Below are 25,780 nucleotides of genomic sequence, written 5' to 3' on the forward strand. Positions count from 1 at the left end.
AAAGCTAATTTGGTTTTTTAATGATGTCTTCCACATTTGGTGATTCTTAAGTGTTTATAAGTTGCTGCTGTAGCAAAAAACCTAAAATGTAAGTGATAATAGTTGTTCCATTTCTAGTCCAGGAAAAGGCATGCACAATAGATCAAAAAGCTGTTAGCCAGAACTTTTTGTTCTATTTATGGACAACTAAAATCTCACCTTGGAAAGATGGAGATGAGCTGGTATGCTGAACAAGTGTATTTGTTCTTTGTACGAGTCATCAGTCCAGCAGTGCTTTGACAAAAATAAATGTGCTAAAGTTCAGGAGAAATGAGCTGCTTAATTATGATATCTTGGTACTGGTACCCTTATGTTCTTGAAGGAGAGAAAAATTCACAAATACTTATGAAAAGTCTATTTTTGTACTTTTAGAATGATTATATGGAAGCGTACATGCTACGTATGTGTGAGGTGAGGCAGTGTAATATACAGTGACACAAGCCAGACGGCTGCAGTAGGATGGGAAAAGGCATCTCTAGAAGGGTATAAGGCCCACTCCTCTATTAACTAGGGAAGGAATTTACTGCAGGTCAATCAGGATCAGCTGAAAAAGAATTGTCCCAGGCAGATATCAGCTGTGACAGGGCTATCTTGGACAAATTAGGATCAGATGATTGCATTTCAGGGCTGCCTGAGACCTTCTTAAACCCTCCCTTCTTGGGAGAAGTGGGAGGAGAAGAGAGGGACACTGAAGTGTCTACTATGCTGGAGACATCAGGGGAGTGAGTAGCTTCAGGAGCAGAGATGGGGCTCCTCCCCTAAGAGAAGGCAACAAGCCTAAACCCTGCCTCTGGGGAAGGCTGACTGCCTGATGCAGTAGATGGGGGTGCTTTACCTGAGGCCCATCCTGCCAAAGGAGGGGGAGAAGTGTAGAGGCTGGCAAGGGGACACAATAGACACATGTAAACATACTGGCTATGTCTACACTTGCCCCATACTTTGAAGGGGGCATGGTAATCAGGCTGATAGGAGATTACTAATAAAGTGCTGCAATGAATATGCAGCACTTCATTAGGCTAATTTTCCCCCACGGCAACTTAGAAGTGTCAAACTTTGGAATGCTGGCATGCCGTGTAGCCGCAGGCACCTCAAAGTCCCTTTACTCCCCAAAAGTTTGACACTTCAAAGTTGCCATGGGGGAAAATTAGCCTAACAAAGTGTTGCATATTCATCACACCACCTCATTTGTAATCTACCATCAGCTTAATTACTGTGCCCCATTTGAAGTGTGGGGCAAGTGTAGACATAGCCACTGTTTATTTACACACACTCACATACACAGTATATAATGAAATCAGTGTAATTACAAGAGAGAGACCTTTTCATAAACTTTTTGTTGTCTGGTTTAGCTATATTTTAACCATGCATTGTAAAATTAATATTTGTCATTATTTGATAGTGTAGTAGTTGGTGGTTATTATCATGGGGTTTTGCAGTAAGCATACATTTATAATATATGTTGTCAGATGAAAATCAAGACTGTTAGAGATGCAATTCCATTATAAACAATACTTTTATTATGAAACACAAACGTTTAATTACAAAAAATGTTTGTTTCTCTAGACTGAATGTAGCTGTTTGTGGGACTTACAATAGTTTGATGTTTCTTTATGATTTTGTAGGGAGCCAATGGTATGAAAGGAGAAAAAGGAGATGTTGGTTTGCCTGGTCCTCAAGGTCCTTCTGTAAGTTTTCCCATGCTGTTCTGTTTGTTCATTATTATAGTAGTGGTTCTCCACCCTTTTTCTCTCTAAGGCTGCATCTAGATTCAGTCTGGCTGTCAGCAGCATGATGCAAATGAGGGCTTGCAAAATTGCAAATGGATGCTCATTTGCATATTTGCGTGGCTCATTTGCATATTTGCGGCAGGAAACAAGCCATGTAGACATGGTTCTGCTGGCGAAAACTCCGTCTGTTACTAGCCCCTTATCCCTGATTTTTTTTTCCCAGGGATAAGGGGCTTGTGACAGAGGGAGTTTTTGTTGGCAGAACCATGTCTATATGGCTTGTTTTCTGCTGCAAATATGGAAATGAGCCATGCAAATATGCAAATGAGCATCTATTTGCAATTTCATGAGCCCTCATTTGCGTCATGCTGCTTAGATGCAGCCTAAGGGTATGTCGACACTACAGAGTTATTCCAGAATAGTCTATTCTAAACTATTCTGGAATAACACATCCACACTACAGGGAAGCCTCAAAAGCAGGAAAACTTATTCCAAAATAGGGTGTCCACGCACAATAGAGTCTGTTTTGGATTAGTACCCCTGGAAGCCCTGCTTACATGGACTTTAATCTGAAATACTATGTCTACACAGCAGTCTTATTTTGGAATAAGCTATTCCGGAATAGCTTATTTTGAAATAGCCCCTATTCTCTGTCTATACAGCCCCTGATCTGAAATATCTATTCCTCATAGAATGAGGTTTACCAAATTCAAAATCAACCATCTGCTATTTCAAAATTATTTCAAAATAGTGGTTGCATTGTGTAGATATTTGCAGTTATTTCAGAATAGTAGCCATTGTTCCAAAATAACTGCTCTATAGACACACCCTCAGAGACACTTTGTATTAAAAGAAGGTGGGACCTTCATGGATGACTGCTGCTGCCAACTCCCACAGTTTCCTACGATGGGGTTTTTAAAATGTTTCATTCTGTGATCAACCAGGGTAACAAAGTAGACCTCAATGGACAATAATTTGAGAATAACTGGTCTATACAGAATTCTGGAAAACACGACACCAGTTTACTAACATAATGCTGTTCTATGCAGTTAAAAACAATGTAACAATTCAGAACCCCAACATAAACCAACGACAAAAGTTCCATTGGCTTTAGTGATAATAGGAAACATCCTATCTTGTGTAGAATCACAGAAAGAGAAGTTTGATGGGAATTTCCTGTCTCAGCAATCTGTCTGTCAGCTTTGCACAGTGAGCATCTCAGAGGGACCGATAAGAAGTAGATCTTCAAAGGGCTATAGTGACAATAGGTCCCATTACAATGCCCACTGAAGTCAAGTAAAGGACTCCCACTGATTTTGTTGAGCATTATATCTGGATTTTAATGACTTTGGGCCTGATCTTAGAAATATTTAGGTGTGGGTGTGTCTTTACTGGTGTGAATAGTCCCATGGAATTACTTGGGATTACTCACGTGAGTAACGGCACATCTTCACCACAGAGAAGATCGATGCTGCCACACATGATCTTCCAAAGTTTGATTTAGCACGTCTGGTAGGGACATGGTACATCAAACTCACAGGGTGCCCCCACCTGTGCCAGTACTCCTGCCCCTTACCAGGAGTAAGGGAAGCCAGTGGCAGCATTTGCACCCATAGATCTACCACAGTGGAGACAGTACGGAAGCTTGAAATAAGGTATGTTGAATCCAGCTATGCAATTAATGTAGTTGGAGTAGCATATCTTAATTCAACCTTCTCCTTTACTGTAGACCTGGCCTAAGTGTTTGCAGTATCACACATATATGTGGCTCTTCAAAATATTTTACAAACACAGAAGTCTCACAAGGCTCCTCTGATGTAGGTAAGTACCATTAACTCAATTTTACAGGCCATGAAATGGATGCAAAGATGTTAAGCATCTTGCCCAAGACAACAGGGAGTGAGTGTTAGAGCTAGGATAAGAATTCAAGAATTGCTGGCGCCGTGTCCTGGGGCACCTGTAGATACCATCTCTCATGATAGAACGTAAATGTTTCAATCTAGCTCTGAAGGGTTACTTTCCAACATGATGCATGTGTGTGGAACTCAAATATCTCAGTACCGATTTGCTGCATTTCCTGGTGGTGTTTTTGTAAAAGGCTTATCCCCTTGAGAAAATGGCCTTGGCATTCATCCTCATTTTCTTCTCTCAGTGGAGGTGTCATTGCTCCTGTCCACTCCTAGGAGATTCCCACCAGCCATTATCAACCCTTCTCTCTCCATCCTGTTTTATATTTTAAAACCTGCTTTGTTGACATCACACTTAACTTCAGAGGTTTGGCTACAAAAGTCACTAGGGATGTATAACAGCAACGAAGGGTGCTGTGGCACCTTATAGACTAACAAAAAAGTTTTGAGCATGAGCTTTCGTGAGCACAGACTCACTTCATCAGATGCTGGTCTTGGAAATCTGCAGGGCAAGGTATAAATAAGCCAGAGCAAGGGTGGGCATAACAAGGTTAGCTCAGTCAGCAAGGGTGGGGCTTACTACCAGCAGTTGATCTGGAGGTGTGAACACCAAGGGAGGGATAGGGATGTATGTTAATCCTTGGGACTGGTTGTGCCAATCTCCACCCTTGCAGTGGCTCAGTGCAGTTGTCACAGTCCTCATTCGTAGCTCTTTTGAACTGAGCCCAGTGTGAGAAGTGGTGTTAAACATTATAAACATCGCAATGAAGTTCTTCTTTCTGGATTTGGTGGGATCAGTAAAGTAAACCAGCATGTAACGAGCACATGCTGAAAGCTGAGTAACCTGATTGCTTGTTTTAATGAGTTCCTCATTAGGATTAAACCTGAATATTTGGTTTAGTGCATCTTGGGCAAAATTAAATAAAAAGTGAGGCAGAGGGCAATTCAGACATGTCCCAAGACTTAAGGTAAATTATTCAGGTTTATTTCCATTGATCAGAAGTGGAAAGGAACCAAGGAATTGTATCACAGCCTCCCTCACTATTCCTGTAGAATATTGATTGCAAGTACAGCAGGGAATACATGCCAAAAAATAACAGAGCCAACAGTATCTCTACTCAGGATTGGAAGCAATTTACTACTAGATAATATTTTTAAGTTACCTAATGGTTAGAGTAAAGGACTGTATTCTGTTTCCAGCTCTGTCTCTGACATGAAGTATAACCATGGACATGGTGTTTTTAATCTCTGTGCCTCAAATAGCCTGTCCATTAAGTGAGAATTATAACAATGTCTGTCAAGTTATATATGTGTGTGTGTGTGTGTGTGTGTGTATGCAAGTTCTGTGTTACTTTTCAAAATGTTCTCCCAGTTGACAGCTCTTACGCAGCTGCAGCCCTCTGCAGGATTCTTCATCTGAATGGTGATAAATGGTATTAGCAGAGAGGTGTAGAAAAAGTCTGACTCCTTGTATTTACAAGGCAGATTCTCTCCACTACATGTGCTAATGGCATCATTTTCTATATGTAGGTCATAGGGCCACCAGGACCACCAGGACCACATGGGTCACCAGGCCCTATGGTAAGTTTTTCCCTTTCTCCACATGTAATACTTGCTAAATAAAAGTACTGTGAGTTGGGCTCCAGCCATGATTTTGGGATCTTAACCCAAAGTTCTTGAGAAAAGGGGGAAAGAATTGTGGTGGAGCGTTAAAATGTTGTCCTGTTTTGTTACCCCAATGAAGCACTTGGAGGTGCAACTATTTATGCTGACACCCACAATTTATTTTGTGAAGACAACATGCAGGTGCAACCCTTATTTAGAAAAGGCAACAAACCTTTATTTTCTTCATTAAAAGATTGAATCTTATTTTCAGGGCCCCCATGGACTGCCTGGCCCAAAGGTAAACAAATAATTGCCGGGATTCTTTAAGTCAGTAATGTGCCTTGTTATGTTCTTTGTTAACCATAGTGAATGAAGCATGCAGCTATGTTGTGTCATTTGTCCCATTTATTTGTTAAATATTTAAGATACTCTTAAGCCTTTAAGCAGATATTTACAATAAAAGTTAAAGGATATATGTGAATTCTAATGATTTTTAATCATTTCTTGTGTGTGTCTCCAATGAGCATAAATGGAATTCGGTTTTTATAATGATGATTATGAATGGGGATTAAAATTATCCAGCTTCCTGTTTGCTGGTGAGAGTTTCATGCTGTTCTAAGTAGTGCTTTGCAATTGCCTTAAATTACACATTAGAAAACAAAGGATGAGTGCTTTGTATCTGGAGGAGATGAAATCAAACAAACTCAGTTTCTACATACACCTCATTTCCTTTATTCTCTCTCCTATCCCCAATACCTTCCAAGACAAGTTCATCTCACTTCCCACAGTCCCCACCAGCAGCCCTACCCCAGATGTCAGTTTTTCTTAGTGCTGCAGGAAACACTCCCTTATACCTTCCCTAGCATTCGCACATGCACACACCCCCACAGAAGCCATACAAAAGTCTTAGACATCATCCAGTTTCCTGAAAACTAGGGTGATTTTGAGCAGAGGGTTGTTTAAAAAAACATGTTTTAATTTGTATTTCATTTAAATTAACACATTAACTTAAAAAAATTGGGTATCACACTCAAGCATAATGAATCCTGTAATAACCATTCTAGTTCTCTGTTTATATTCAGCTTAAAAAAAAGAGTTATTTGTTTTTTGAGGTGTGGGGGGTGAGACAGTGAAGTACATTTTTTAATGTTTGAGCCATAGTTAGAATGTGTCAAACTTTCCCTGTCACTGGGGGCTTGTGTCAGAAATGATCTTCTGAAATCAGGTCTATTCTTTCTTAGCCTCAGATCTGTCTTACCTCAGACTTTTGACCTGGGAGTCAGGTTTATGGGTGGTTTCTGCTTCCAAAATGTCAGAGAAGGGATATGGCATGGTTATGTCTACTCAGTCTGGAAATTACATTTTCCAACTCCATTGCAGACATATCCATTGACTCAAATGAAGGAAGAATAGAGAAATTACCACTGGTTTTCAGCAGCATACAAAGGAGAAGTCACTTAAAGTAGAAGCATAGATTAAATTATTTTATGGTTTGGTTTTTGTATGGCAAAGAAAACCCATGGTAACAGGGCATTGGGAACAGTCTTGGGAACAGAGAAGATTCTATGCATTTCCATTTTGCTGCCCTGAGTTGTCTGTAAGCTACCATGCTGAGCTTTACATGGTACGATGATTCTCGAAGGGACAGCCATGGTAGTCTGTATCTGTAAAAATAGCGCGGAGTCTTGTAGCACCTTAGAGGCTAACGAATTTATTAGCACATAAGTTTTAATGGGTAAAACCCACTTCATCAGATGGAATGGAGAGGAAACAAAAGGGCATGTATATGGTGAGAAGATTACTGCAAAAAAGTTACTATCCATTGTAAATTAGGATGATCAGTCAGGGTGATCACAACCATTCATTGTAGCTGATAGGGAAACATGAATGTTCGTCAAGAAGTGCCTCTGTAGACTGTTAACCAAATGAGATCCTTACTGAGGCCTAACTATATAATACTGAATTTGCAAATGAGCTCCAGTTCAGCTGTTTGCCTTTGTAACTAAGTTTTGAAGGGTTTTGGTACAAGGATGGCTACTTTTAAATGCTTTCCTGCATGTGTGGAGAGGTTAAAGTGTTCCACTACAGGTTTATATATGTTCCCTCTCTTGATGTCTGATTTGTGCCCATTCATCCTTTGTCACAAAGACTGACTGGGTCTGTCCAATGTACATGGCAGAGGGGCATTGCTGGCACATGATGGCATATATCACGATAGTGGAAGTGTAGGTGTCTGAGCCCCTGATGATGTGGCATATATGGTTAGGTCCTGTGATGGTGTTACTTGTATCAATATGTAGACAGAGTTGGCAACAGGGTTTGTTGCAGGGTTAAGTTCCTGGGTCAGTGTTCCTGTCCTGTGCTGTGTGGCTGTGACTATTTGCTGAAGGTTGTATGGCTCTGTGAAGACAAGGATTGGTCTGTCTTCCAAGGTCTGTGAGAATGAGGGACAGTTCTCCAGGACAGGTTGTAGATTGTCAATGATGCACTGGAGCCGGGTTTTACCTGGGGGCTGTAGGTAACAACTTTACTTTCCTTGGTGGGCCTGCCCCAAAATAGGTCACTTCTGGGTACTCATCTGGCTCTGTCAATCCTGTTTCCTTACTTCCTCAGGTGGGTATTTAAGTTTTAAGAATGCTTGATAAAGATCTTCTAGGTGCTTTTTGTTGATGTGAAGATGTTTTCACATGTAGCCTACATCCACCGTTATTCATTTCACAATTTTTGATATGGTGATATCTACATAACTTCATAATTGCAATCTTTACACAATATCTTTTGTTCTAGTATAGGTATTTTTTTTGTGAGATCAGTGAACTTAGGGCCCCAGAAATGCCTCCTCCTAGTACAATACACTGCTCCTCTGAATTTCTGCACAACTATGTGTGCTTAAAGGTTTAAAGTATCTTTACGTAAGATTGAGTTGCAAATTCCAGTCTGGGGTCAGAAGAGAATGCCTATGGCAGAAATGAGTGGGCACAGACGAAACTCAAAAAAGACAGGAAAATTACAATTGACCCCACATCAGAAAAACACTTCAATAATTATTTAGAAGTAATTCAAGAAAGTCTTACACGGCAGAGTCTCTTGTATTATTTCAACACATAGTTCTCTTTAAAGTGACCAGTAATTGTCCACTGTATATTTTAATACAGGCCAATTCAATAGTACCTTACATTGAATAGACCTTGCTGTTGTTTAGAACTGGAATTTGCAGCTACATCTGAAACTGGCTCTCTTCTGTCCCAGCCTAAATACCCATTATAGCACCAAAAATTGGCATTTATACTTTTACATTTAGGGTGAACCAGGGTTAAATGGTCTTAAAGGATTGAAGGGTGAACCAGGTCAAAAGGGTGACAGAGGGCCCCTTGGTCTTCCAGTAAGTAAAAAAACCTATTCCGTTTCAGTGCAAATCAGACTTTTCTCTCTACTTTCAACCAACAACTCTGGTTTACTCAATAGCATTGCTAAATCTCTATCTTGTTGGAGCAGAACATCACTCTTGTTTTGTTGTACCCAGAGTCTGTACCATTGTCCAAAGTCACATCCTGTAACACTTAGTGCTGTCGGTTTCTTTTTGTCACGTGTCAGTGGATAGTGTTAATAGCCTCATGAGGATGCTGTCAGCCCCATTACATTAATCATGTTGTGATTGCAATGTTGTGTGGTGTTTGCTTTAAAACCATGGTTTTATCAAACACGCTGTGTTTTAGTTTTTGATGTAACCTCAGTGATATTTCCTTGGAGAATTGCCATTACAGTGGAAGGTTTGCCTGAGTCAGGACAGAGTAAAATCTGAGTGAAGACCTTGGAAACTGGCTTACAGAATTGTAAAGTGTTTCTCATTTACTCTGGGATGCTGGATATTTTTAGCTTTGCCTTGTACTGTTTAGAACATTTCTCATTATAGGTACTTGGCACACATTGATCTTAAAGAAACACAACAGACTGAAAAATCACATTTCCATTTGAAAATTTTGTCCCAAGAGATACCAAAGCTGAAAGTGCTTAGAAGAAAAACAGTGTATTTTAGTGTGTTTATTTTGTGCACTTGAGAGCACTTTGTGAAAAATCAATGTGATTGTTTTCCACTTAGACAGTTTGTTTCCCCTGTTGTGTGGGTATCGCACACAGCAGCATTTTAGAAGTGATCAGGAAAAAACCGGGCCAAAAACTTTTAAAGATTTGCAGAGAGGCTCTGAAGAATGTCACCTTTACCAAAAATATTTTAGTTTCTCTCAATGAAACTAACCATTTTCAAGTTGACAAGATCCCTTTGATAATCCAGCAAAAAGTTTCCAGTACACCAGTCTTAACGTTATTCACATAAAATCCACCAGGGGTCATACAGTCCCCATGGATGTTAAAGTGAATAGCTCAAAGTGCAATGCATTCTGCGTGCTTCCAGCCTGGAATTAGATTCATTGTTCATGCATATGTGCTGCAATTGTAATTTGCTGGGGGGAAAAAATAACAGGAAACTTCATTGTCTCCTGGGGTCTTGAAATGAATAAAACCATTGTATCAGGGGCCAAGATTTTGTTGGTGATGTTACACTATTTTCTTCAACCTACACATTTCTTATTGATCTTAGAATGTATGTTTTAATTATGTTGCAAAATAGAGTAGTCAGTGTTGTCATTGTTTTATAAGTCACATCAGCCAACCTACTAGTTAATATTTAAATTAAGTATTTCTATATTAAAGCACAAGAAGCACCATAATGTCTGTTGTTTGTAGCTCTAATATGTCTAGGGACACATTCGGATCTCAGGTACTCTGGTGTAAATCAAGAGTAATTCCATCGGGTCTGTGGCGTAACATCCATATGACATCACTGTAGCTGAGATTAGAATCAGGCTCTTAATGTTGTATGTAATTTTTAACTAACATGTTGTAATAATGTGATCCTCATTCCCAAAACCCATAACAGCTTATATTCTGTGTTTGTTGTGTTTATTCATCAATACCACTTACTAATCTCACATTCTTGTCATTCATGTCCTACCCATCATCCATGCTTCCACCTAATCATACAGGGAGCATCTGGCTTAGACGGAAAGCCAGGACCCCGGGTGAGTTCCTTGCATTCCTGTGTCATGTTTTGTGACTGAGTCTGTGTATTTCACAGTGATCCTGTTTGCTTAGTTTATACATGTGACTTACATGGAATGAGGCAAAATTTATCAAGCAACTTACATGATGTTGAATTCAAAGGAAGTCTTGGTATAGGTTAGCAGTGGGGAACAAGTAATGCTGTGCTCTTGTGGAAAAGACCTTGAGTCTTAAAAATGTGTTGTGGGGTGAAATTTTGGTTGGAGCGGGTCTAGTTAATATAATTGTACAGGAGAATCTGTTAAAATGGGGACATGGCTCAATGTATCTAAGTATATTCATCTTCTTTCTGAGCTTTAAGTTCATCCTTAGTATACATTGGCCTTGGAAACAGTAGCTTTGTCACTAGATTTCAAGTCCCATGTAAGGAAAACTGCAATGTGAAGCATGCTATATATCTTTCTTTTCTTATCTTTTGCTTGTACTTTTTCTTCTGACTTCAGCACTGGAAACCATGCAATGCTTGGAGCATCAATTCTGAGCGTAGGAAAGGGGGAAAAAAAACACTGAAGCTCTGATGGATTTTGTACTAACTTGAGAAGATCAAGAAATATGGAGTTTGTGAGGGCGGTGTAAAACTGCTACAGTTTTGTCTTGAGCCTTCTGATATTTGAACAAGTGTTAGCTGCAATGGCATATATAGGCTGTGTCTACAATAGCCCCAAACTTCGAAATGGCCATGCAAATGGCCATTTCGAAGTTTACTAATGAAGCGCTGAAATACATATTCAGCGCCTCATTAGCATGCAGGCGGCTGCAGCACTTCGAAATTGATGCAGCTCGTCACCGCACGGCTCGTCCCAACGGGGTTCCTTTTCGAAAGGACCCCACCTACTTCAAAGTCCCCTTATTCCTATGAGCAGATGAGAATAAGGGGACTTCGAAGTAGGCAGGGTCCTTTCGAAAAGGAGCCCCATCAGGACGAGCCGCGCAGCGGCAAGCCACGTCAATTTCGAAGCGCCGCAGCCACCCGCATGCTAACGAGGTGCTGAATATGTATTTCAGCGCTTCATTAGTAAACTTCGAAATGGCCATTTCCATGGCCATTTCGAAGTTTGGGGCTAGTGTAGACACGGCCATAGTGATGTAGAAGGAAGGGAAAAAGTGAAGGGACAACATAGCTGCATATTTAAATGCCTTGTTAAGCCTGTCATTCATCATTATGGCCTCTTATATTTAATCTACCTTGAGTATAACTCTTAATGACAGAAATTCACTCTACATTACAAAACCTCTATAAATCTGTTGACTTAATCAGCTGTTTCCCAATCAATTAGATGAAAGATAAGCTGCATCACAGCGAAGGGTTTATAGGCAGGATTTTGAAGCCAGCTTCTTGATTTGGATGCTCAATTCCCATTATAACTGAGATTTGAAAATCTCAGCCTATATTTTCAGCCAGTGCAAACTGAACTGATTCTAAGGCCGTTCCTGACGGGAATAAAACTGCTAAGAGATTTCAGGGCATTTGTTTTTCACTACTTGTCTGTTTAATCTTTTAGGGTCTAGATGGCCCAGTCGGTCCACATGGCCCAGCAGGTCCTAAAGGAGATAGCGTAAGTATGCGTTGTGCGATGTTTCTCCTTATGAGGAAAACACTGGGGCAAAACGTTGTTCTAAAACTAATGATACATGTGAATGTTATTGAGCCAAATAGTACCTCATCTGTTTAAGTGTCAGACTTCCAAATATAGTTTTAAAGTGCATGTTTAATCAGAAAAAAATGTAAATTTTGCACATTCTTACTCGGATGATTGACTCCCTGCATGTATTGAGTGATATCGGCTTAATTTAGTTACTCGACTAAGTTTTTATTGCTTCTCATTCTGGTTAGCCCTGCTGCATTAACAAAGATGAAGGGAAGGGAGGGAGCTGTATGCCAATCCTTCCTGTGCACAGTGGGAGGACTGTTTACTGTGTTGCAGTCAGTTACGACAAGGCAAAGATATTGACAGCAATAGGTCTGCACAGGCATTGTAGAGGTCCCCAAGCTGTGGGGGGGCACAGCTGCTTAAAGTAAAGGACAAATCCAGAGGCATCCTAATATACCTGGCTGTTTGCTGGCCAATTGCAACCTGCTGAGAGGAGGTAAAAAGAGAGCTATTATACAGCAGACGACAGTGTACTTGCTACTCTCAAAATACTCTCAAAATGGGACAAGTTTTGTCTGCTAGCATGACTTCAGGCATACTCCATCAATGACTTCATCACTGTCAGATATACTGGACTACATCCTAACACTAAAAAAGTTCCGGGCTATCACTGAGTTTCATTAGAGTCCATGTGTCAGCCACCCTGACCTTCCATTCTCTAATACAGGGTTATTCCATATTTTGCCCAGCCAGTTACAGTGAACTTCCTCAAGGGGTTTATTCACGTCAAGAATTGATATCTTGTTTGGAACTTCCATCTGGTGCTTAAATGACTTACAACTGGTGGTTACCTATGCAGTTCTCCATTTATCCATGAAAGTGGCATTCCTTCTTGCTACCACATTGGCACAGTGGGTTGCGGAAATACGGGCCCTTATGGCATATCCCCTTTTCACGATGTTTTTAAGGACAAAATCACATTGCAACCGCACCCCAAATTTTTAAAGTTTTTCTGAATTCCATGTTAACCAACCCATTCATCTGCTAGTGTTCTACCCTAAATCTCACCTAGACAAACAAGAGGCTCTGATGCACCTCATTAATATCAGGAGAGCCTTGGCCTTCAGTCTGGTTAGGACTAACCACTTCAGAAAGACCCCCAAATTGTTTGTCTTTCTCACAGGTAGGCTGAAAATGTCTGCAGTTTCTAATCAAAGACTTTCTAAGTGAATATCTGGCTGCATAATTTCTTGCTCTGAATCTTGTACTAGTCAAGCTCCTGTGGACAGGCATACTCACATTTTGATGTCCATTTCCATTTCTCTGGCATTTCTCAAAAACATGCCCATTATTGAAATATGTAAGGCCACTTCTTGTGCTTCTATACATACATTCACTGAACACCACACAATAACTCATGACTCTGCTACTGTGTTCGGCTGGGCTGTACCTTCTTCTATAGCCCTCTCCACCTTAGCAGAAATTGCTTGGTTGTCACCAATAGGGCTGCTCCATGAGGTCCCTCTCGAAGTCCCTTCCAGTCCTACTATTCTATGATTCTATGATTCTATGAAGAAGATACCTGTACTCACTCTCTGCAGCAACTGCAGTTCTTCAAGATGTGCATGCATACAGGTGCTCCTATACCTGCCTTTCTTCCCCACTGCTTTGGAGTTCTTTGCTACAGAGCTTCACAGCAGAGAAGGAAAGGAGGATCGTTTGCTGCAGTTCTATAATCTAGGGGTACAGGGCATGAAAATGACAAACATGCATATGCAGGCCAGACAGTTGCTGCTATGAGCAAGCTGGAGCTGAGCCTGTCGTGACTCAAAATCCACAGGAAATTTCCTATCGATTTCAGCCTAAATAGGATGGAAGGCTTACTTTTTTAACTATGAGTCTGTCAACCTTAACACTACTTTAAATTTGCACAGCAAAACAAAACATGTTACTTGATCCTGACCAAAACCTCTTAGGAGTCGCAAACCCAGAATTCTGTCTGTTTGGATTTCTAACAAACAGCTGTGGTAACGCTAGTTCAGAGCTGCCATACTGAAGTCATTGCTAAGTATGTGGCATGGATCCAATTAGCTGTAACAGTGGCTCATCCGAGACCTCATCTGCATGACTTGAGCATTCATTTTTGCAAATATATGTGGTGAGATATAACATCTAGACATGTACTATAGTCTAAATCTGATACAGTAGCTAATGTTGCCACTCAGTTTGGTTTAATAGTCTTGAGGGCCATAGATTATTTGTTGTAAGGGATTACACTACTCAAGTCTTCTTTGAAAGATACACATCTCTGTAAGTGTAAAGACATAAACACGAACAGTCATACACTGAGGCTGTGTCTAGACTAGGAAATAAAGTGGAATTTATTAAAGTCTACTGTATACCACTAGATTTTATGAAGTTGATGGTGAGTTTCCATACATGGTTAGAAAGTCAACATGGTGTGTCCCCATTACCTTTGCTAAGTTCAACTGTGTCTGTAGTGCATTGTGGGTATCTATGCCACAGTTCCTGCACCCCTGTTGCATTCTGGGTTTCAGTGCCAGTGTATTATGGGGAAAAATGTGCTGCAAGTGGTTGTGGGTGTCTGATGTCATCATCCCAGAGTGCTTTGCCCTCACTCCCTGCTGCCATTGAAAAAAAACTGACATGCATTTTCATGACACTTTTCCACAGCCTGCCCCTGGTACACAAAGCTAGTGGGCCAGTCCTGAGAAATGTGAAATGCAGAAATAAAAAGCTGAAAAGCTTCAATTTGGAGCTATTGAAAAGTTGTCTTTTTGGTGTTGTTGAAATGCTCCATTTTGATAGTGTTTATTTTGATTCATTTCATTTTCACCTGGCAGCCACATGGTGGGAGGATGGGGCAGCTAGAGAGCCTAGCAGCTGCATGGTGGGGGGAGCAGCTGGAGAGCCCAGGCTGAGTCCTGTTTCTTACTTCCTGCTCACCTGGAGAGGAGTAAAGGTGAAGGCAATGGTCAGAATGAACACATTGGGGGCATTGTGGGATACTTCTAGAGGCCAATAAAGTTGAATTAAATAATGTTGTGTCTGCACTAGCGTTAAGTCAACCTTGTAAATTTGAATTTGGAATTACTTGTGAAAAGGCTGGAGTAGAAAAGTCAACCATAGGACCCCTTAAAATCAACCTAACGATATTTGTAGTGAAAACAGGTTAATTTTATAATGTACCTAACTCCCTTAAAATCAACTTTATACTCTAGTAAAAGCAATGAGAAGTCCTGTGGCACCTTATAGACTAACAGGTTTTTTTGGAGCATAAGCCTCCATGGGCAAAGACCCACCTTGTCGGATGTTATGCTGTAGTGTAGACATAGTCTAAGCAGCAACTGGACAGCTTACTGAACCAAGAAGTTCCTATGTTTATTAAGTACCTTGCTGCAATGCATCCTGGTCTTGTGTGATAACTGTGCAGGACCAGGAACTCTGTAACCACTCCAGACATTTTTGCTTTTAAGGAAAGGTTAAAACTTAAACTATAAACAACAGGTGTTGTGGTCTGTTTATAGAGGTTCCAGCACAGTATGATCCCAGTCCGTGATTAGGGCTTCTATGCACTATAGTAACATAAATAACAAAAAGAATGAATAGTAAATCAATTTAATGATGGGGGGTAGAATGGAGCTTTTGTAGGTGGTAGGCTAGCAGAGTTCTTGCCTGAATAATTATTTAATAATGTTGGGGTTTTGCTGAGGTGTTTGTAACAAGTCAGGGTAGCTAACCTTGGTAAAAATCTCTTTTATTAGCTATCTAAACTGGAATAAACAATAAATGCGCTGTCATCTATTTTTGTGTGTCCTTACAATTTGCACATTACTTATTGAGATTTTGTGTGCAAAAGAAGGAGCACAGATATTTTGCCTTTGGACCTCAACCTCTACATTTCTAAATAATAACCCAGAATAGGACTGCTGGATATCACAGTAGTGGATCAAATTTTGTCCACGCTGACAACTAAATCTTTTGTTTAAGAGTGGAAGCTAGTGTTAAATTGGAAGGTGCGCAGATGTCTCAAGGTGAAATGTTTAGGAAGGGACAGTTAAAAATACACAGTAAATTGTAAATCCACCTATACTTATCAATTGGAAAGCTAATCTCACTGTTCTAAAAGACACTAGTTGGGTACAGATATACGACTCCTTCAGTGTTTCAAGGAGCAAGGAAAAATCAAATTAAAAATATTAGTTACTTAACTATATAGAATCATTTTTATATGTGCAAAATTTTGAGCATTGATGGATTCACTTGATGTAAGAACATTTATCATTACTTGGCAAGTGACAAAAATATCATTGTCCAGATCTGAAATATTTTCAAGTTCAGCTATTTCACTGGAATCCCAAACCTTGAATATTCTATATACAAAAGCATATTCAGAGGGAGTCAGTGTGGTCTAAAGAACTGGTTCAGGGGATTCCAAGACAGGAAACCGTATTTCTAATGCTGTATCTGACAGTAACCCATGGTATGGCCTTGGTCACATCATTTAACTTCTCTTGTCCCAGTTCAATTTTGGTGTCAGAGAATAGAGCTCCCATTGACTTACGTCAAAGTTTCACCTACTTAATCTAGAGCTGAAATTGTTGCTTTTTGTGTCAGTGTCTCTTTTCGTAAAACTAACATGATGATGATTGCCTAATTATGCTCTATAGTCATTAAGAAAATATGTGCTTTAAAAATATAAGACATTGTGTAAACATTGCAAGTGATTGTTGTCTGTTACAAGGCAATGTAATGCTCTCAGATGACCGTGGACAGGCTTTCAGGCTAATTCTTCATGGGCTATGCTATATTTGTACATAATGCTTCTTGTCATAAAGGAGATATGATAATTGAACACTGATATTCTGGTATGGAAGGTACTATGTGCATTTAGATTTTTATTAGTCCACTGAAAATAAGCCTTGCCATCTCATCAGGAACTGTTGGAGCTTTTCAGCCCATCTCCACTTATATTTAAATGATTTTTCTAACCAAAAAAGTGAGCTCATTGCTCAATAATAGTATAAAGGCTGGCTGAAAGACCTAACATCTTCTAATATACATTATCTATTTACCATTTAATTCTGTTCTCCTTCTGGACAGTCAAACATCTTGGAGTGATTGTATTTTGTATGTCCTTACCACTAACAAGACTGCTTTTTCAGTCTCTTATCAGTTTAAAAGGTCTTGCAAGGTTAACACTTAATGGCCATGTCTACCCTAGCCCCAAACTTTGAAATGGCCACGCAAATGGCCATTTCGAAGTTTACTAATGAAGCACTGAAATGCATATTCAGCGCTTCATCAGCATGCGGGTGGCCGCAGCACTTTGAAATTGACGCGCCTCGCCGCTGCGTGGCTCATCCCGATGGGGCTCCTTTTCGAAAGGACCCCACCTACTTCGAAGTCCCCTTATTCCCATGAGCTCATGGGAGTAAGGGGACTTCGAAGTAGGCAGGATCCTTTCGAAAAGGAGCCCCGTCAAAACGAGCCGTGTGGCGGCAAGGCACGTCAATTTCAAAGTGCTGCGGCCGCCCGCATGCTAATGAAGCACTGAATATGCATTTCAGCACTTCATTAGTAAACTTCGAAATGGCCATTTACGTGGCCATTTCGAAGTTTGGGGCTAGTGTAGACATAGCCAATGAAATACAAATTCCAAGGGATTCTTACCTTTATAGCAAAGTTATGTCTCTGAACTCAGCTCTTCTGGGGTCCTCAAACATTTGGCTTGCCTAAAACTTCAGTCATTAAAGGCATTCAAAATATGTTTGTGTTTCTGATAACACATTTTTGTATTTCAAACTCTCCTCAATGGAGTAGCTTCCCCAATTAATCTGTGTGCAGGTTCCAGGGAGACTCCAAATATAACTAATTCCTGCAAAAACAGTACTTCAGCACAACACAGAACAACATAGCTCAGGTCACTGGGTATAAAATGGCAGCAGACAACACTGAACAACCACAAGTTGTTGTTTTTGCACTGGCAAGATTCTGAAAATAAAAAAATTAAAAGCTTCTTAAAACTGGACTGCGAATGTCTATTTCTCTGAAGCTAGTAGTTTATTTCACTGTTTGGGGCAGCAGTCCCAAAAGTCTGCCCCCTTCCCCTTATTCCATCCTTCTCCATAGCCTCTGACGCCATGAGCCCATGTTCCAAACACCTTTCTGCAGGTGCTTCACATTGGAGGCAGCAAATCTGCAGGGAACGTATCCAGTTCAATTTTTATGTGTAATAGATGGGATGACTTCTCTGAACTGATATGCCAAACCATTTGCCAATATTTTTATGTCTACCATATGTTTAGCAATTATTATAGGCTTATTTTGAGAGGCTTCCATATGGTCTAGATCAAAAGGACATTATCTAGTCTTGATGAATCTCAAATATGGCTCAAAAAACCTTGTAGCTGTTACATAAGGAGGTTAGCGACTCTCTTAGCTTCTTCTGCCAGGAAGTGCTGAGGCCCCAGGGAATTATTTTGGTAAATCAGCAGTTACTTCCAGTACCTCCTGTTGTTTTACAAAGGTATTTAGTCTCTCTGCCTAGTCAGAAGCAGTTTGGGAGATGAACAGAAAAATATGCAATATGCACTATGGTTACATTTACACTAGTTCAGAAGATCAGCTCGCTCAGGATCGATCTTCTGGCATTTGATTTCACGCATCTAGTGAGGACACGCAAAATTGACCTCTCAGGGGTTACAGTTGATCCTGCTACTCCTCACAAGATGTGAAGAGAAGGGAGTTCGACCCAAGAAACTCTCCTGTTGACCTTGCTCCAAATGGACAACCAAGTAAGCCAAGTGCAGATAGGTTGATTCTACTACACAGTTGCCATAGCTAGAATTGTGTATCTGTAGTTGACTTACTTTGCTTAGTGTAGATTAAGCCTTATTGTCACCCAGACTTTGATGCACAGAAGGAGCTAGGATCTTGATCAAAAATGTAAAATGTATAAAACTGATCAAATGACCATCTCCCTAATGCACTCCTTGCTGCGGGGATTGTTAAACAAAGAGGTTGAGATCCTTTCAGCTAATTTTTTTCAGGAGCCTACTTGCTGTTATTGCCCAAGCCATATGATTTACATGTAAAGTGGTATATTCTCAGAGCATTGCACAGGTTTTATCCATGACACTCAAAGATAATGCATACATCTAAATCTCCAGACTATGCTTTTAAAATGTGGCTTTTCCATTAATAAATTGACGCAGACAGTTCATCTACAGTTCATCGACCACTGAATTGTGGTAACTTCCAGGATAGAACATTATGTCTTTGCATGCCAGGAACATTACACTAAAGCTTTGTTCATATTAAGGAAAAGAATAGAAGATAGCCAAGCAGCACTTCATGAGAACATAGTCACACAAGCAGCTTTGAAAACCATGTGACCAGAACTTCTCTTTTTTTTTTTAATTTATGCAAAACACAACACTTCCAGCTGCATGATACCACCCAAAAGTTATTTGATTCAGTGCTTAGTGATAGGGGAGAACTCCTGAGAAAGCAAACCTTTCATTGCTTATTGCAAGATTTGTTTCCTGAAGTCTATCATCTTGTTTGTCACCAAACATGTCCCTGTTTAGCATACATGATTTAACAAGATCACCACCAGTGGTCCTGCAGTTACAGGGTTGCAAAATCATGGGTAAAGTATGGAAGACCTTTAAGAAGTTGAGTTTGGTTTTGCTTTGCTTAAATGTTCAGCTGCAGGGTTGCAGAGTTGTATGTCGGCTGATTTATTTTTTTTTCCTGTCAACCTTGGGGGGAAAAAAAATGAACAAATCCACTGCAGATTCCAAACTTACATATGTTTCCTCTGTACTGGCTTGTAAAAAGATAAGTGCCTAGCTGCTTTGACAGCACCCCTCTTTGGAAACTATTTTGAACTGACATAAGCAAAGAGGAGGATTCACATCTATTTGTCTCACCCCCGGTTAGAAATTATTGTCATGTATCTGAGTAGAGACATCTCTAATTTTAGGGTCTGAAAGAGCAGCTAAATATGTGGCTTTATATATGGTATGGTCTTAATGATATTCCTGCTAATAATATTACCTATTAAACCCAAGGCTTCATTGACACTAATTTTGCTGCTCATCCTAGCAAATCCCAACTGTTCAGACAGAACCGGATGCAAGGTGCTGAGCACCCACAGCTTTCATTACAGTATTGGGTTCCTACTGAAGGCCTAGGGCTCTAACTGTTAAAGCTTGTAACACTGGCTGGAAGTTAATAGGTCTGTGTGTTTAATTACTACACACACATTTGATACTACACAAACAACACAAAATGGCATTAATACAGGATAATGTTTACATTTATCACAGTTGTTATTTATCATGCTGCACTGGATTATCTTTGTTTTGCCCAGAAAGAGACACAGTCAGTGTGTCTGAATATAGGAATATACAGCCCTGTAGTTTTCACTTGACTGTTTACTGACAATCAAATTGACAGATGTCATCCAGCCAAAGGATTCAAGACACATGGGCTTCCACTTTTCAGAAAAAGTGATCATTTTCACATGAAGGCCCAGTTTGCTGATTGAAGCAGGGGTATGTTTTCAATATTTTATTTTTTTCTAGGGTGAAAAGGGAGCTATTGGTGACCCTGGACCCAGAGGACCTTATGGTTTACCTGTAAGTTGCATGTAACTTGTGTATGTTCAAAGTTGTATGACAACTTTCATCACTCCTTGATTAAACTTTTCTGTGTGTTATGACCATTTTCCATTCAGCAGTGTAATTAGTTGAGAATGATAAAGGCAGATACTAATCCCTAACGATTCAAAGTCACTGTGCTTTAAGTAGACCCATATCACAGACTTATCCAGATTCAAGAGCATGCATACATCTATGCAAAAGTAATGGAATGAATATAACAAACAAAAAAATTAGGAAATCCAGAGTTAAAGTGTCCCGTATTCTGCAACTTGTGCTCTTTTGATTACCTGTGCTCAGTACACATTGGCAGTGTCTACACAGGCACAAATCTTCAAAATAACCATATTTCGAAGATTACTAATGAGGCACTGAATTGAATGTTCAGCACCTCATTAGCATTAGGACACTTCTGGCTGCAGCACTTCGAAAGCCCCGCTTTCGAAAGCACATGGCTCTGCATGGCTACACAGGGTCCTTTTTGAAAGGACCCACCCCTTTTGAAATTGCCTTATCCTGATCAGTGATCAGGATAAGGGGATTTCAAAAGGTGTGGGGTCCTTTCGAAAAGGACCCCTGTGTAGCCGTGCCGAGCCATGTGCTTTTGAAAGTGAGGCTTTCGAAGCGCTGCGGCCAGAAGCGTCCTAATGCTAATGAGGCGCTGAATATTCAATTCAGCGCCTCATTAGTAATCTTCGCAATGGCCATTAGCATGGCTATTTCAAAGATTTGTGCCCATTGTTAGACACACCCATTGTTAGATGCCTTCAGATCACCAAAACAGACTGGCAAAAAGTTCAGAAAAGAGTGTAGCCATGGAAGCTTTTGTCATTATGCTGTTGCTGTTTTTTGTGGTGTTTGCATGTGGAAGATTTTGGTTTGCTTTGGGTTTTTTTGCATTTCTGTGTGTTCAGGAAGGGAGATCTTTAAAATGTTCAGAGTTTGGGTTTGCTTTGGTTAAATATTCAGAAATTCAGATGGTTCCCTGAAGCTTATCCAAACCCCTCAGGTTGGCAGATTGGTCTAGAAATCTCACTAACTTTATTATAGCATTTTGGCACTTGTTTCCTGATCAGAAACCAGAAGTGATAGAAATTTTATCTAAATACACCAGAGCAAGCAACTGCAAGGGGGGGAATGAGGATATGGGGAAGGCAATTTTTTTTTCTATAAGCTGGTTAACTAGTTTATTTATCCCTACTGTGTGTACGCCAGGGCTTCAGTTGATGTAAATCAGCATAGCTCCATTGAAGTCAGTCAAACTACCCCCATTTATTCCAGCTGAGGTTCTAGTTCAGTCTGTGTGTCCATGTCTGCTGTGGGCACTTGCACAAAGGCAGTGGCATGTTACAAACACAGATCTGTTCCAGTTTTAGTAAGATCATGTGGTTCCACGAAATTACACTGAATCATTATTTACAAAAGAAGAAGAGTGTGATATATATCCTGCTTCATATCCTGCTTCATTTGTCTGAGCTGGATTTTCTCCGGAGGGAATAGGGATCTGTAATCTACATCACCCTGCACGAGAGAGACGCCCAGTATGGGACCGGCTGGAGTTGCTACCGTCATAGTCCCTTGGCAGCCTACCACAGTAGGACAGTTTTATTTTCACGTGGATCTCCCATAGGCTGTTGAGCGGAATGTGCTAAAATGGAGCATCCCCTGGCAGCACTGCTTTCCTAGCTGCTGCCACTACTCTTTTGAGGGGGTAAGTTGGATTCTGATAGGCTTCACAACCCAGACAGAGCTAGCTACCAACAGTCCCTCCAATGGTGGTGGACTTTCTTCCTCTAGAACTGTGACATGCCAAGTAAACCTGAGCCAAAGGTGACCCATATTTATGTTTACAAAAGATGAAGGAACAAAGAGTATAAAATGAGCAATCAAATGCATCACAGGCCCAGACCTACAGTACTTAGTCCAGGAAAGATTCCAAGATGTGGGCCGGATTCTCTGCTTCTTTGCCCGTTGTGTAGTGTTTCACAGCCGTGCCAAGTGAGAACAAATCAGGATTCTCCACTCCTGTGTGGCAATGTAGCACCTAACAGCCACCCACCCAAGATAAGTAAAATAAAATACAGTGGAGAACAAGGCCCCAAAAGTGTAAATGTTTCAGGATTGGGCCACAAGACTAGATCATTTTTAAAACGTTGACAATTTTCACATAATATTAACGTCACTTGGATGTCTAACAGCACTCTCACATCAGATGTTAGATAACAAAGTGACATTGAGAGGTCAAGTCCAGTCGCCTGCACTCACAACAGGACCTATCACCATCCCTGACAGATTTTTTTTTTCAATATAACGGCTGCGTCTACACGTGCACGCTACTTCGAAGTAGCGGCAGTAACTTCGAAATAGCGCCCGTCACGTCTACACGTGTTGGGCGCTATTTCGAAGTTGAAATCGACGTTAGGCGGCGAGACGTCGAAGTCGCTAACCCCATGAGGGGATGGGAATAGTGCCCTACTTCGACGTTCAACATCGAAGTAGGGACGTGTAGACGATCCGCGTCCCGCAACATCGAAATAGCGGGGTCCTCCATGGCGGCCATCAGCTGGGGGGTTGAGAGATACTCTCTCTCCAGCCCTTGCGGGGCTCTGTGGTCACCGTGGGCAGCAGCCCTTAGCCCAGGGCTTCTGGCTGCTGCTGCTGCAGCTGGGGGTCCGTGCTGCATATACAGGGTCTGCAACTAGTTGTTGGCTCTGTGTATCTTGCACTGTTTAATGAAAGTGTGTCTGGGAGGGGCCCTTTAAGGGAGCGACTTGCTGTTGAGTCCGCCCCGTGACCCTGTCTGCAGCTGTGCCTGGCTCCCTTATTTCGATGTGTGCTACTTTGGCGTGTAGACGTTCCCTCGCTGTGCCTATTTCGATGTTGGGCTGAGCAACGTCGAAGTTGAACATCGACGTTGCCAGCCCTGGAGGACGTGTAGACGTTATTCATCAAAATAGCCTATTTCGATGTCGCAACATCGAAATAAGCTATTTCGAAGTTGGGTGCACGTGTAGACGTAGCCAACCTGCCCCAGACCCTTGAAAGGCCCCCTCAAAGACTGAGTTCACAATCCTGGGTTTACTAGGTCAATGCTCTAACCACTAAGCTATTTCTAACAAAAGTTATGTACACCCTCAAAACTTCAAGCACAAAAGAGGGATGCCAGGATGGGGCTGATCTGAAAGCTGGGCCTATTATGTGTTCTTTTTCTGGTTGTTGTAATTGCAGCTCAAGTGCCTCCAGCCCTCTGTGGATGCCTTCCCATCACCAGGCCCTGTGCAAGAGCCAGACATGATCAGATTTCTTGAGCACAGATACCACAAGGAGTCTGCAAGACTATCACTTACAGTAGCATTATCTTTCCTGAAAAGAGAATGCGGGGGGGTGGGGGGACCTGTATGTCCATCTGTCTTCTCAACCCAAGAAGTTTGATTCAGATTTTTTTCTTGGGCTTTTAGGTTTATTTCTTCTACACAAAATTAGTATAGTACAGGTTGAACCTCTCTAATCTGGCACCCTTGGGACCTGACTAGTGCCAAATGAGAGAATTTCCCAGACCACAAGAGGTCAATATTTTCTAGCACTATTACCAACACTTCCACTGCTTACTGGATTTGTAGAAAACATTTAGGGGTAAATTGCAGCTAAATAACAGCACAGAGCACTGAGAGCCAGGACTGCTGGCTGGCAACAAACTTCACGGGTCCACAGGAAACTTGGCCACACCCATGATAAGTGGTCATCTAGCTAACTAAAATCATGCCAGGTCATGGATGTTGCTGGATGAGAGAGTTTCGGATTAGAGAGGTTCAACCTTTATTTAGGTAGATAGCTAGATAGATAGTCCCTTTAACCTAAGCCGAAGTCTTCTGCAGGATCCTTTTTATTCTTTGCAGATCACTTCCTGGTAGTCATACAGCATTCCCACAGGAATCAACTTACTTCCTATAGTTCTCCCATCTTGATCCAAGGGGCTATCTGCTATAGCCTCCCTATTCTTGTGAGCACCCTAGCCCCAACTAAATCACTTACTGGCTTTTATAATTATGTAATCCCTAGCAGATCAGTCTCAGCTGGAAGATAACTGATCCATCATCGGCGAAACTCAGTTACCTTAAAGATCCCACCACTCTCTAACTGTGGCAGAACCTGGCTCCATTTTCCCTGTGTATTACCTAGCACAGCTGTCCCTGCTAGAGAGAGGATGACACAGCAGCTTCATTTTGCATGTGGGCCCTACTGCTTTGAGGCTCTGTTGCCTGAGCCATATTTCTTAGTAGTGTTTTGTCTGAGCCTTGAAGAAATTAAATAACTCAGTGAAAGAAAAGTGTAGAAAACTGTGCCTTTGCTATTGGCGACCTGGCATGACGTCAGTGCATTCTGTAGGGGTGCTTTACTGAAGGTGGACGAGGTCATTAACAGACATGGTGTCAGCATGAGGCTTATCTTTGAATCTCTGCATGCTGTGTGTCTGATCTGCTGAGGAGCTGAGTGCCCACAACCCTCACTGAAGTTAACGCACCTAATCCTGCTCCGTGAAGTCAATGAAAAAACTTCCATAGACTTCATCCGGAGCAGAAAGCCAATGGGTACTGAGGGCTTTCAGCTCCGTGTACTAAAAAATTCTGTGAAATACTGGCTGCGTAATGAGTTTGAAGTGTGTGCTTATTTGCTGACCACTTTAACAATTAAAAACCTTCACCTTTTCCTCCCCTTTTGTGAACTGAGACCGGGACAGTCCTAGGTAGTGCTTTATTTTGACCTGCTCCTGGAACTTGTGCGATAAGCTTCAATCTACAGCACCATTTTACAGTCAAGTTATCAGTTCCTGGAACCAGTGGTAACACTGAACACTGACAAAAAGACCGTTCACGAATGGCAGTGCTATTTGTGTAACCCAAGAAATGTGTGTTGCTACTGTACAAACAAAAGGCTGTTGTTCTCCTGTAGGCAGAAGCCAGGTGCTTGCATAGTAAGACAGCTTTCACAGGTGTCATTAGATAAGACATCACCTAGTCCTGAGGCTTAGGGATGCTAATATAGTTTATATGGTTCTTTGGCAGGGCAAAGATGGTGAGCCTGGCCTTGATGTAAGTAACATT

The 25,780-nt window shown here is 41.1% G+C and overlaps 1 protein-coding gene across 1 annotated transcript in view; it reads left to right on the plus strand.

Annotated features, from left to right (window-relative positions):
* Positions 1–25,780, plus strand: part of COL25A1 (collagen type XXV alpha 1 chain) — a 468,167-nt gene that overhangs the window by 423,866 nt on the left and 18,521 nt on the right. The window contains exons 27-33 of the mRNA XM_074993461.1: positions 1,662–1,724; positions 5,204–5,254; positions 5,550–5,576; positions 10,321–10,356; positions 11,899–11,952; positions 20,604–20,657; positions 25,742–25,768. Of these exons, the coding sequence (XP_074849562.1) occupies positions 1,662–1,724; positions 5,204–5,254; positions 5,550–5,576; positions 10,321–10,356; positions 11,899–11,952; positions 20,604–20,657; positions 25,742–25,768 (312 nt within the window). The remainder of the gene's footprint in view (positions 1–1,661; positions 1,725–5,203; positions 5,255–5,549; positions 5,577–10,320; positions 10,357–11,898; positions 11,953–20,603; positions 20,658–25,741; positions 25,769–25,780) is intronic.

The sequence above is a fragment of the Carettochelys insculpta genome, chromosome 4 (genome assembly GCF_033958435.1).
Source record: "Carettochelys insculpta isolate YL-2023 chromosome 4, ASM3395843v1, whole genome shotgun sequence".
Lineage (NCBI taxonomy): Eukaryota > Metazoa > Chordata > Testudines > Carettochelyidae > Carettochelys > Carettochelys insculpta.